Raw genomic sequence first — 12,914 nt, forward strand, 5'->3', positions numbered from 1 at the left:
TAAGATGAATACCTTCTATTTTCTTTTAAATCCGATAAAGCCTATCTTGGAGGGGCTGATACAAGCATTACACTTGTGCCATATGAGGAATGTGTCATTTATGTTAATGTTTTAAAAAGCTATTAGGCTATAATTATGTTTTTCAAAAATGTAATTACAGTTTTAAATGATTCCTTATTCTACATGAAATCAGCCAGTGCATTAGGATATCTCACTGCACCTGACTGCCAATTTTGTTCATAATAACAGTGGCTAATCTACTGTAATTACTTAGGAAGTCTCCTTTAAAAACAAAATAAACCAACCAACCAAACAAAAAGGACAATCAAATCATGGTGTTTTCTTTGGCTGTGACATTTTGAGAGCATCATTTTCCTCTCATACTTTCAGTACTGTCTTTGGTTGCACTGTGTACTTCTCCCATACACAAAATTGTCACTGTCAGTGATGGAGAGCACATTTGCAAATGTGTAGGTCACACACCTGAAAAAAGTCAGAGACCTTTCAGGGCATTTTGGCACAAAGCATATTCATGGCAGAATTAGAAACCCCAGAAAGCAGGGAACATAGAAGAGGCCTTTTATTATAGGTCTGTCTTCTATAATTAGCTTTTTTAGTCCTATCTTCAAATCTCTTCACGTGCACTAACAAAATAACATCTCAATACCATATTGTGTATTAAATCACTTTCAAAAAGAGAGAGTCATGGTAGGTTCTATTCCCACTCCTCAGAAATATAGACCATCCTGTTCCTTCCTTGTCTTAAGTAGTTTTGGGCAAAAGCAACACACACACAAAAAAATCTCAGTATTGTTCTCCTTCTGCAATTAGCTATAGGAGATGTGTCTGAAAAGGTATCTGGCCTTCCTGCAAACTGTGAAGCTGTAAAGCTCCACTCCTGTCCAATTGGTTGCTAGGTCTGGATCCTGTCTGAATAGCTTCCTACCCGTGGAAAGAAAATGTATTGGAGGGCAGCAGTGCCTCCGTAAGAACAGCTTCAGGGCTTGTCCAAACCGTGTGAGGAGCACTCTCTGCTCCTTGTTGAAACAGTATAGTTTGTATCTGCCAGGAAATCGATGTCAAGACCAGCATCCACTGAAAGCAAGTGCTGGGAGTACAAGCTTCTACAATGGCCATGTGGGGTTTTTCAGGATTTATTTTTCATCCCTCCCCTTCTGCATATACATTTTGAGATGTAGAAGTGAGGGAAATGAGGAGGAGGTAGACCAAAGTTGACCATAGTCTGCATTTTGTACTGAACCATCTTCTTTAAAACATCTGGATTTGCAGTCACTTCTTCCCCATGGAACCAGACAAGCAAAAAGTGAAACAAGGATTTTTTTGCCTTTTAGCTACTGTGTTATGTGGCTAAAAAAAGTTCTAAGTTCAACAAATGTGAATTTCTGTTCCCTTGCCTGAAACTATATCCAAACCACCACAGAGCAGGGATGAGCACCTCTTGAAGAAGACTCTTCTCCCATCTTTGTAGCTTTTTCACTGCTTTTTTGAAAAAGAATGTTTTGGAAGCAGCCAATGTGCTCATTCAGTGTATGGGCTAGTGAATCAACTTTTGTACTAAAGCTTCTTACTTGGAAGGCTTTTTCAAATTTACTGACAATTTCATTGCACACTGTCTGGCAGCACATTCAGCACTCCACTGCAGTAGGCACAGCATCAGAAATGGATTTGCTTTCCAAATTCAGGGTTGCTGTATCTCTTTTTGTCCACCGAGGGGCAGCTGGAGCCTTCTGTCAATTCACAGCTGTTTGAAAAATTGCTTATAAACGGTTTCCATTTCTTAGGCTTTATGCCACCCTATCAAGACAGTGTCTTGGGAAAGTTAAATATATTTTCTCATTTGTTTCATTTTTTAAGCAGTACCTCCACTGCATCACAGCAAACTGTCTCTCATCAAGCCCCAGATGGGCCTTGGCTCTCAGAGTCCTGGTGGCAGCCTATGTTAACAGGTTTTTTTCTATCTTGATTTCCTCCTATACCCCTCCCCTTCCTGTTTTATTCTGTTTTAATTTTTAATTAGGATGCTTTATTTAGTGCATGTCTTGTATTTTCTTGGAAGTCAGTTAATTCTACCATGGCATTGCATCTCTATCCAAAATTGCCCTAAACTTGGCCGTTGCAGAGTAATTCTCTAAAAGTGCAATTCTACACAGACTTATAATCTGCCTGCTATAGGGATAGTAGACTGATGAGTGCCTTAAAATACAGAGAGAAATGTTTTCTTTTCATTGACTTACTCCAAATTTGAGAGCATGTCATCTCCAGAGCAGGAATTGCTAACAGTTCATATATTGGAACTCTTCACCTTTCTGCTTTATTTTGTCAGCAATGAAGGGAACATTGATGACAGAATTTTGGTTGAACTTGCGTATTAAAGATTCATCCAGATTTCAAGCGATGCAGTTAAATCCGTAAAAGCAACCCATATCATAGAGTTTCTTATGTAGATTTGGAACAGACTCATTTGTCTGATTTTATTTCATTTTACTTACAATCACAATAAGTTTGAATCAAGTGAAAGCCTGATGTAATGCCATGCAAGCCTAGTATGTGTCCATGCCATGTTTTAGCGCTATGTAAAATCATATTTTAATGAACTCAGTTAAGTTTTATTGAGTGTTCCTGGCACTCAATTCCTGAAAGGACTTTGAATAAAAGTTGTTCCAGTTTGAAAATGGAATAACTACCTCAACAGTCTGCATGCATGGAGCACATAAATGAAGTTAGTTTATAGAAGCCAGAGTTCCATATATGACCCTGTCAACTTACCCCTTACAGCCTACTTCTCATGGACAAGTTTGAAAGGAAGTGAATGTAAGAGATTTTAGTGGTCACTGTCTTTCTAAAAAAGGGTGCTTACACAGGGAATTGTGTGTCTTAACCAATTACTTGGAGTTTTATTTAATTTACAGTAGCTTTCTTGAGTGTTTTTGTAGAAATTTGCTTAAAGACAGAGCTATTCGTATGACAGCCACATTTCCTGAAATAGACTGTATAAAAATAGTCATGTTATCTTTGTTATGCTAAATAAAATGGATGATACATTGTAAACTCCTTTAAATTAATACTTTAAGATTTGATCTCATTAACAACATTGGTCCTTTCTGTGTTGTTGTCACTGTGGTTTTCCTAGAGTCAAACTCTGAGCCGGTCCTGGCTGTTCATGCCACATCCAGAGAGCTGTAAAATAGTCTTCCTACCTAGGTTATTTATTTAGATGATAGGAATGTATTTTGAAGCTCAGTCTGAGCATTAGTTTTTAAGCACCCGTTCTAGACAGTTATTGACTTTCTGAGATGAATTGTTAAAGACTGAATACAAGGAATAACATGGGAATAATAGACCGTTCTGTTTCCTTACACAATTCTAACTCTGGATTTTTAGGTATACAAGATTTAGTCACACATCTCGTACTAAAGCAGCGCATGGAGTGAGAGCATGGAGCAGTGACAGAGGATCAAAGACCTAAAATAGACATGTCATTGCTTATGAGCAGTCTTATCTGTAAAAACTCCAAAGAACAGCTGCTGCGGCTGCTGACACACTGCCTGAATTAGAGTGAGCAGCTGACAGGGCTGGAGTTCCATGTCCCATTACATCCCATCCTCTTTCTGGTACTTCCACTACAAAATGTAAGAAAGAAAGCTTTTCCCATATGTAAGTTGTAGCAGTACTAATGATATTAAATACAAGTTGTGGTGTTCTACTACATTTGCTTTGTTGTATTGTGTTAATTGCAGTTTCAAGTGCTTCACAGTTTGCAGGAGTAATTCACTGGATCAGCCTAGTCATCCTGTCTGTTTTCTTTTCAGAGGTATGTATAATTAAAGTCTTTCACCACATACAGAACTGCAAAGTATTTTTATGTTGCTAGTGGAATTAGCAAGAGTTTAACAGGAATTTGACTGTAAATAAATGTAGCACAGTGTAATTTAAGAAAAATAAATTTAACAATTGGTGCTTCTACTCAGCAAACTAAAAGATCTTGTTTAGATTAGAGCTATTTATCATTTGCCTGGAATTGACAAAAACCCATGCAAGACATTGTCTTGAAATTATAATTGGAAAACAAAGAGAGAGAATAATCTCCAAATCACTACAGGCACAGGACAGGACTAATTTCATCCTTTTGTTCTCACAGAAATCTTAGCAGTGTCAGTGGGTATTAAGTACAAGAATAAGATAATTCTTCAGGACTGGAGATCCATGGTTTTGGTTTATTTGTTTTACAAAAAGGTCTGTTTTAAGAATGGGAATACTTCCTCTCACAATTTAGATAGGTGGTTAAGATATTCTAAGTCGCTGCATATAGACACAATAAGAGAATGAAACAAATGGTGAATTTCTTTGCAAAATCTTTAATGGATGTATGCATTGGGAAAGGCTGTAAAGTCAGGATCTAAAAAATGACCAAATTGCCATCATCTGTTAGAGTTTTCAACTTTGTTCCAAAAAACCAAATCATTGGTATTGAGATAGCTAGACTACTCCTGAAATATCCCCAAACATTTTTAAGGCTGTTTTTTTCATCTTATGATGTGTTACTTGTCACAGAAAAAAATGTTTGTTATGTTGGAAGACAGCTTGGACTTTTTATTTCTAGTTGCATAAGAGAAAATATCATAATCCAAACAGATGTTGAAGTCTTCATTCTGTGGGATATATTTCCATGGTTCTGTTGATGGAGTACATTTATTTACATGTGTCACTTTGTATTTCTGCTCTTAACAGGGGTTTTGTAGCTGGTGTTGCCAGACTGTCAGTGGATATTTTCTGAAAGGATTCCTTGGTAACAGACAGGGGTCTTAAAACTGCCTGGCATCCTAGCCTTTTGGTGCTGCAGTCCCACCAATAGATATGGTCACTCTCCCTTGTCCTTTGGTGATTGTAGGTTTCAAGCTTTCCTTTGTGAATGGTGCATCCTAATTCCTGAAGACTCAGGTGTGCTAGGTGAAGTCCATTCCCGGAACAGAAATAATTTCCCCTGTCCTCCTGAATCTTATTTTGGTGGGGATTAGCACCCTGGAGGTCCCTGTAATCCTGAGTTTCCTAATGGGATCGTCTTGTAGGTCTGCTGCTAGCAGCATGGCTACATATGCACACTCACCTGATCTTCAGCGCTTTTAGAGCTCATTTCACAATGAACTTCTGTGGTCCTCAATTTCCTTCTGCTGTAGCATTGTCTCAAGTTCTTTTTTCTTTCACTTGTACCACCGACTGCTCTAATTAAAATCCTGATGCAGTGCCTTGCTCTTTCCGTGGCCCAGTTCACATGCTGACAATTTTTGGTCACTTGTTTGTGGCAGTGAAGACAGATCCTCAAAGTCAGTACTTGTCTGTCCCAAGTAAGAAATTAGTTGGTTCTGTTCTACTGAGAGTACCCACATAAGTGGATAAATTGGTTCAGAAGTGTTTTGCAGGAGAACAATAGCAGAGATCTGAGCTGGCTTTTCTCCTTCTCCCTGTGTTAGGTATTTGGAACTACTTAGTCTTCTGGCTGTTTGTAGTTGTTATGAACCTCTTACCTCTCATTTTATTATCTGTTTCTGTCTTTCAAAGTATCTTACTTCCAAACCATAACCAAACAGGTGATTTACACTAAAGAAAAATGAGGTTACAAGGCAGCCGTATAAGGTGCAGAGAGGAGGGTATATTTTTCTGTATGGTTTATTTGGCAGCTCAGAGTCCTTTATTGAGTTATAGCAACAGAGGTGGCTCCATAGAGTCTTGGATGTTCCTCCAAAACCACAGATTGGGAAGAGAATGAAGGTGTACTGGGGCTGGTCTTGTGCCAGGTTGGTTTAATGACCAGTAGCACAGGAAATGTCTCATCAGAGGGAAAACAAAGTGTTTAATTATTGTCCTTGTTCAGATAAAAAAACTGATTTTTCAAGAGTTACAAAATACTGCAAAAATTGCAACTAACTCTTTTTCCCACCCTTTTGGTGCTTTCAGGGGACTTTTTACATTCTGATTGCCGGTATTGGGGGTCAGCTGTCTTTGGAACTATTTGTTAAGATCATGTGTTATAGTAAGATTTTTGCAGTCTGTGGATATTCATGCCATTATGATTTTGTAGAGGTTTCATTAGTTTGGCTATAACAGGCAAAGGCTGAGGATTGGTTAGTCCTTCAGTCAGTGTCTTTTTCCTCAAATCAGGAATTTGGTGTTTCTTGTGTTCAGAAGGGGTTGTCTCCTTAGCAAGTACCATATCTGAAGTTTGGATGTTTATATTTTATTCTGTAGTTTGGTTCACATTAGTTGTAAGTAAGGATATGCAATTCTTCATAAAGGCCTTGACTCAAACTTAGAGAATAAGTAATACAAAGTTGTAAAAGACTTGTTAAAAAGCAGAAAACTTTCAGCACAGAATTGGAATGTTTGGGGAAAATATGACTGATGTGAAAACTAGTGCTCCGAAGACATTGCAAGTAATTGCAGTCCTGTCATGCCAGAGTTAAACAGGCACTGACTTTCTGCTTGGTTAAAATGAAGGGAGAAAGGTGCCAGAAGCTGCCAACTGCCAGCAGAACAGCTGCCAAGAAAATTAAGTAGCTCCTCACAGCATCTTCATGCTCTCTCTATGCTTGTGTTATAGCCACAAGCCTTAAAGGAATTTATTGCACTGTGTTAGTTTTATATTCTGTCACTGTCTGTGACTTTCCAACATGAAAATATATTTATTCAAATGAAGTGCACATCAGCTCTTTTGCTGTTTTCCAAGTATTTAAACAGGATTTAGTAGTGGCAATGACTCTGTGTGTTTGTTTAAATACATCACTATGATTTGTCTGTGCACCAAATGTTACCCAGATGTTAAGACAGAAGAGAAGAGAAAGACACTGGGGGGGAAACACCAGTACCAACAGCAAGGCAATGCCGGGGTTACACCCTGTCAAGAGGGCAAATTCAGCCTTGGTAATAGTTGGCTGAAAGAAGGAAGATGGGAAGTGTCACAGTATTTTGGTAAGTGGATTGGAGTCTGCTTGTATTTTCTTAGTCTTGTCACTTGCCACAAGTATTTGATTCTGCAGCTCTTGTTCAGTTCTGCTTGTCCACTAAGACTGGTGAGGGTGTTTGTGTTCAGGAACTCAGTTCTTTGGTATTAGTTGTTTGCATTGCTCTGTGTGTGCTTCAGTCAGCCAAGCACTCAGGCATTCTGCTAGCTTTCAGCACTTGAGTGTTTCCCTAGGAGTAGCCATGTCTTCTGATGTCCTTCAAGTTATTCAATCATAGAATAGTGACTAATTTTCTGCATCTGTATCCAAGAAATGAGTCTCAAAATGAGAAGACCAGGTTTGGGGTCCTAGCTGATAAAGCATTTGTTCTATTAGCTATGGTTCTTAAATGCATATTTGATGTTCAGTTCTAGGAGGCAATAAAACCTCAAGACTTTCCTCGTCCTATGTGTTAAAAGGAAGTGTTCATAGTAGTCTGACTTTTTACTCCTTCTTAATAACAAGCAGTACTTGGAAGGAATAAAATCTCCTAAGGAAGACCATACAGAACCTTAGGGTCATGTTAAAAAGGGAAGGCATCCCAAATGCCAGAACGAAGAGATAATGTTCTTCCCGTATGGATTTTTAATAGCAAATTCATAATCTTATATTCAGCAAATTGGTAATGCAACTTTGGTTTCTTTTTTTTTTTTGTATGCTTCAAAGAGCTGAGCAGAAGGATAATAATCTTCTCTTAATTCTATTATCTTCCATAAGCTGTGGCAGCTTCTCACACAAAAAGAAACTCTACAAGGAGTAGAAGAAAAGACAGGTAGAATGGGATGCATATAAGGAAGCTGCCTGAGCAAGAGACCTGGTTAGAAAAGCTAAAGCTCAGTTAGAATTAAATCTAGCCAGGGAGATCAAGGGGAGTAGTAAAAATTTCTATAGGTATCTTAATGGTAAAAAGAAGACTAGGGAAGGTGTGTGCCTCCTCAGAAAGGAAACAGGTGAACTGGTGACAAGCGACATGGAGAAGGCTGAGGTTCCCAATGACTTTTTTACCTCAGTCGTCACTGGTAAGGGCTCCAGCCACACTTCCAGAATAATGGAAGATAATAGCAGGAACTGGAAAAAGGAACTGCCCACTGTGAGTGAAGATCAGGTTCGTGACCATCTGAAGAACCTGAAAGTGTTCAAGTCCCAATAAGATACACCCACAGGTGCTGAGGGAGCTGGCAGATGAGGTTGCTAAACCACTCTCTATTATATTCCAAAAGTCATGGCAGTCTGGGGAGGTCCCCACTGACTGGTAAAGGGAAAATATAACCCCCATTTTCAAAAAGGAAAAAGGGATGACCCAGGGAACTGTAGGCCAGTCAGTCTCAACTCTGTGCCCAGTAAGATCATGGAGCAGATCCTCCTGGAGGCACTGCTGAGGCAGAAGACTAACAAAGAGGTGACTGGGCACAATCAGCACAGCTTCACCAAGGGCAAATCCTGCCTGACAAACCTGGTGGCCTATGACAAGGTCACAACATTGAGAGACAAAGGCCAGGCAACTGACATCATTTACCTGGACCTGAGCAAAGCCTTTGACACTGTCCTGCATGACATCCTGGTCTCCAAGCTGGTGATGGATGGATCATTCAGTGGATAAAGAACTGGTTTGATGGCCTCACCCAAAGGGTGGCTGTCAATGGGTCCATGTCCAAGTGGAGGCCAGTGACAAGTGGAGTCCCGCAGGGATCAGTACTGGGACCAGTCTTGTTCAACATCTTTGTTGGTGCCATGGACAGTGGCATTGAGTGCACCCTCAGGTTTGCTGATGACACCAAGCTGTGTGGTGCAGCAGACACGCTGGAGGGAAGGGATCCATCCAGAGGGACCGCAACGGGCTGGAGAGGTGAGCCCAAGCCAACCTCGTAAGGTTCAACAAGACCAAATGCAAGGTCCTGCATCTGGGTCGGGGCAATCGCAAGCACTGATATAGGCTGGGCAGCGACTGGCTTGAAAGCAGCCCTGAAGTAAAGGACCTGGCGGGTGCTGGTGGATGAGAAGCTTAACATGAGCCACCAGTGTGCACTTGCAGCCCAGAAAGCCAGTCACATCCTGGGCTGCATCAAGAGAAGCATGGCCAGCAGGTCGGGGGAGGTGATTCTCCCTCTCGACTCCACTCTGGTGAGACCCCACCTGGAGTACTGCCTCCAGTTCTGGAGCCTCTATTCCAGGAAGGATCTGAAGGTGCTGGAAGGTGTCCAGAGAAGGGCCATGAGGATGCTTAGAGGGCTGGAGCACCTCTCCTGTGAGGACAGACTTGAGAGAGTCTGGGCTGTTCAGTCTGGAGAAGAGAAGGCTCTGAGGAGACCTTATTGTGGCCTTCGAGTATCTTAAGGGGGCCTAGAAGAAAGCTGGTGGGGGACTTTTTAAGTTTTCAGGTAATGATAGGACTAGGGGGAATGGAACAGAAATAGAGATGGGTAGATTCAGATTGGATGTTAGGAAGAAGTTCTTCACCAGGAGGGTAGTGAGACACTGAAACAGGTTACCCAGGGTGGTGGTGGAAGGTTTTTAAGGCCAGGCTGGATGTGGCTCTGAGCAACCTGATCTATGGCAAGGGGGTTGGAACTGGCTGATCCATGAGGTGTCCCGTCCAACTCTAGCAATTCAATGGTTCTGTGATTCTCTGGATGCTTAATTTCATTCTGTATACATTCAGCCTTTTTTTTTTTCCCCACAAGATAGTTACCAGAGATAATGGTTTTGTAGGGGTCTAGGAATTTAGCTAGACAGCTTCCTGAAATGGCAGTCTGTCCATTTAATTTCCAAGAATATACCTGACTTAAGTGATGTGCTTTACCAGCACTTCATCTGTGCTTTCATCTCTGTAGTGACAGTCCAGCACCTTGTACATGGTGCGTTTCAAAGATAAGGATTAGCTCTGGTGTAATCATGCCCAGAGGGGATCTGCATTTACCTTATGGTTACACTCTGCATCTTCCATGCCTGAAAAGCCCTTTCCAGTATATCCAGAGCTGTCAATTTAAAATTAATTGTCTCCATATTCTAAGAATGAATATTATGAGAGAACACATGAACAAATAGAATTGCTGTGTCTTTGCAAAGGTGAGTTTGGATACTGTGTGATATCATAGTAATATTTGTGGTAGGCAGTGAAAATGCTCAGACTGCACTCATGTCTGTTAGTGTCACCAAGCTTGTGCAGCAATTATTTTTATGTGACCACATATGGTAATAGAGCCACAGCAGTTACAGATTATGGTACACAGGGAGTGTTTTGTGCTAGGAGGTCAGTAGTTAAATATTTCCTTCCAGAGCCTTGAAGAGAAACCACATGTTGGAGGGTGCACTGGAAACAGAAGGACATATCAGTTAAAGATCCTAACGTGTTCCTTTGTGCTCTGGTGGCCTGGGGTTAGTGCATGCTGGAGCAGGTAATTTAGTATCTCAGGGCAGGCACACTGGAAGATGGCAGAAGAAGATTTTTGTAAGTAGTGAGTGAGCTAAGGCTTATTGGAGTGACCCAAGCCAGAGAGGTTAATTACAGATTGAGTACAAGGCGTTCTTTCAGAAAAGTGGCCATGAATATTTGCTCTTATGAGATGTATCCAAAAGGCAGAGCGTAATCTTTAGAGCCTGTATGCAAGCCACAGGTAAACACCCCCTGTGTAACTGCTGGATTAGTTTTGTGCAATGGAAGGAAGGAATAGCTCTTCTAAAGACACCCTTTCCCCTCCGTTCTATCTCTGGTACAATCACTACACCATCTAGGAATGCTTTTGCTATTAGCTAAACCTGAAGGGCCAGCTTCATCTCCTGTGCTGCCTTGATTTCTTTACAGACCAATTTGGTACAGTGAGCCACTGAGTAGTAAGTTGTATATTAACTGTGCAAGCAAAAAAGCATTTGAAATTACCTGATGTACGTTGCAGTCCTCTGACCTGGAGCTGGCTCATACAGGTTGTGAGAGTTCACAGGGCTGGCTCAGCAAAGCACTTGGACAGGTTTCCCTCAGTTCTTAAACCTCACTCAACATAGTTAATGTGCAAATAACTGTGTCACCAAGGGGCACTATCAACTTCAAAGTTATATATGTGTCTGAAAAGTGGTTTAAAATTTGACTTTTATCTGGATTTACTCCAACTTAAAGAAGTTAACAGATGTATTCAGTCTTTTTTTTTAATTAGTGCAGTGGACAAACTTTTATGTAGTAATGTAGCTTTTCTCAGAAAACAAAAAATGTAACTAAAAATATGTATGTTAATGGCTTTCTAATTAAAAGATTTCTAGTCAAGAAGTTTTAAAACATCCTTTTTCAAGTACAAAAAACCAAGCTGGCAGTGGCCTTCAATGATGATATTTAGTGTTTGCTTCCAAATCTGTTTCCAAAAATGCAGAATGCCTGTGGTGTAATGCAAAACTATGCGTGTGCATTTGCTACAGTGATGAAAAACACCTGCACAGCAGTAGGAAACATCAGCACTGCTCTATTTTCCCTTGTTTCTTATAGATCCTTGCGTCTGCAGCTAGTAGAATGTCATGGGTTGAATTCAAATAGAGTCACAACTAACATTTGTTTTGTCCATGATGGATGTTATAGTCACCATTTTCTTTCAATTCACATGTATTTTTCATCTTGGTCCATGTACAGTGCATAGAAAGTTTCCTGGATTATGGATTTGTTTCAGATTCTGCTACAGGTTGTCATTCTTTAAGGTCTGTGCAGAGAAAAGTACACTATCAAATGTAATACATAGTTGTTTGAAAGTTATTTGTTTGAAATCATATGGTTCATATGATATTTTTAATTGCTTAGGAAAAAATAGTCAAATGTTGTTTATAAGTAGCACCAATGCTTTCATTTCAGTCGAAGTGCTTATTATAGTGAAGAGTCAGGGAGGTCTGCCCAATGATGTCCACGTTTGCTTGGTTGAAACTCGTCTGGGTAAGAGTCATGGTAGTAGCAGTGAATGGGATCTTGTGCTTCATACAGATAGAGAAAGAGTAGAGAAAGCTAAACCTAATTTGGAGTTGTCACTAGTCAAGACTGGCAGTGGGCAGTAAGTATGTGGCACCTGTGTCTCCAGATGTACCCAGTCTGTGGCTCACTCACGGTACTTTCTTGGAGCGTTTGATCTCCAAGGAAAAGCCTTGCATGACTTTTGTCTCTTCAGTAGTGGTGTGGGGTTTTTGTTGAGAATAGCATTTCTGATGCATAGTTTTAAGACCTTCCTTACAGAACTAATGTTTTTGAAACTTAACCCTCAGTTGTGCCCACTTGGTTCTGAAGAGTGCATCTCTCAAACAGGGAGCTGGGTTCATATCACCCTCATAGTCTGCCTTCCTACAGTACATCAGCTCTAGCTGAGAGCAAAGATAGTAATCATCAAGGCATTTTTTGTGAGGAGGAGACCTGTCTTATAGAGGTAGCATCAACAACTATTACTGCATTAAATGTCTGCCAAGTGGACTTCCAGTCATTGCTGGCTTGTGCTGATTCACACCCGCAGACCAAAAATCAAAACATTTGTGGTAGCTTCCAGCCCTTGGAACTGCTCAAATCCATTAATATGACAGTAGCACAGTCTGATTTAAATGCTGCAGTGAGGAATTAAAAATACAGAAAGAAAATCCTTTCTTATGTTCCCTTAACAGCCCCATGTTAAATCATTTTTAGAGTTGTGAGACTGTTTCTGTTTGCTTTGTGCAGATACATGCTTCATTATTTCAGTGAAAATACTTTTGTGCACACCTGTCCAAAGGAAGAAAGATTTTTCACCATAACTTACTGTAAAGGAGTTGTGTTCATCCATCCTCTAGTTAGAACCATAGAATAGAATCATTACAGTTGGAAAGACCTCTAAGATCATCAAATCTATCAAGTTAGTTGCTTATTGATTTTATAAATGCTGCCTAAGCATAGATGAAACTGAGCCC

The 12,914-nt window shown here is 40.3% G+C and overlaps 1 protein-coding gene across 4 annotated transcripts in view; it reads left to right on the forward strand.

Annotated features, from left to right (window-relative positions):
• Window positions 1-12,914, forward strand: part of TMEM266 (transmembrane protein 266) — an 88,832-nt gene that overhangs the window by 42,262 nt on the left and 33,656 nt on the right. For all 4 annotated transcript variants that reach the window (XM_054168912.1, XM_054168915.1, XM_054168914.1 and 1 more), the window contains exon 7: window positions 3,759-3,832. In XM_054168912.1, coding sequence (XP_054024887.1) covers window positions 3,759-3,832 — 74 coding nt within the window. The remainder of the gene's footprint in view (window positions 1-3,758; window positions 3,833-12,914) is intronic.

The sequence above is a fragment of the Dryobates pubescens genome, chromosome 17 (assembly GCF_014839835.1).
Source record: "Dryobates pubescens isolate bDryPub1 chromosome 17, bDryPub1.pri, whole genome shotgun sequence".
Taxonomy (NCBI): domain Eukaryota; kingdom Metazoa; phylum Chordata; class Aves; order Piciformes; family Picidae; genus Dryobates; species Dryobates pubescens.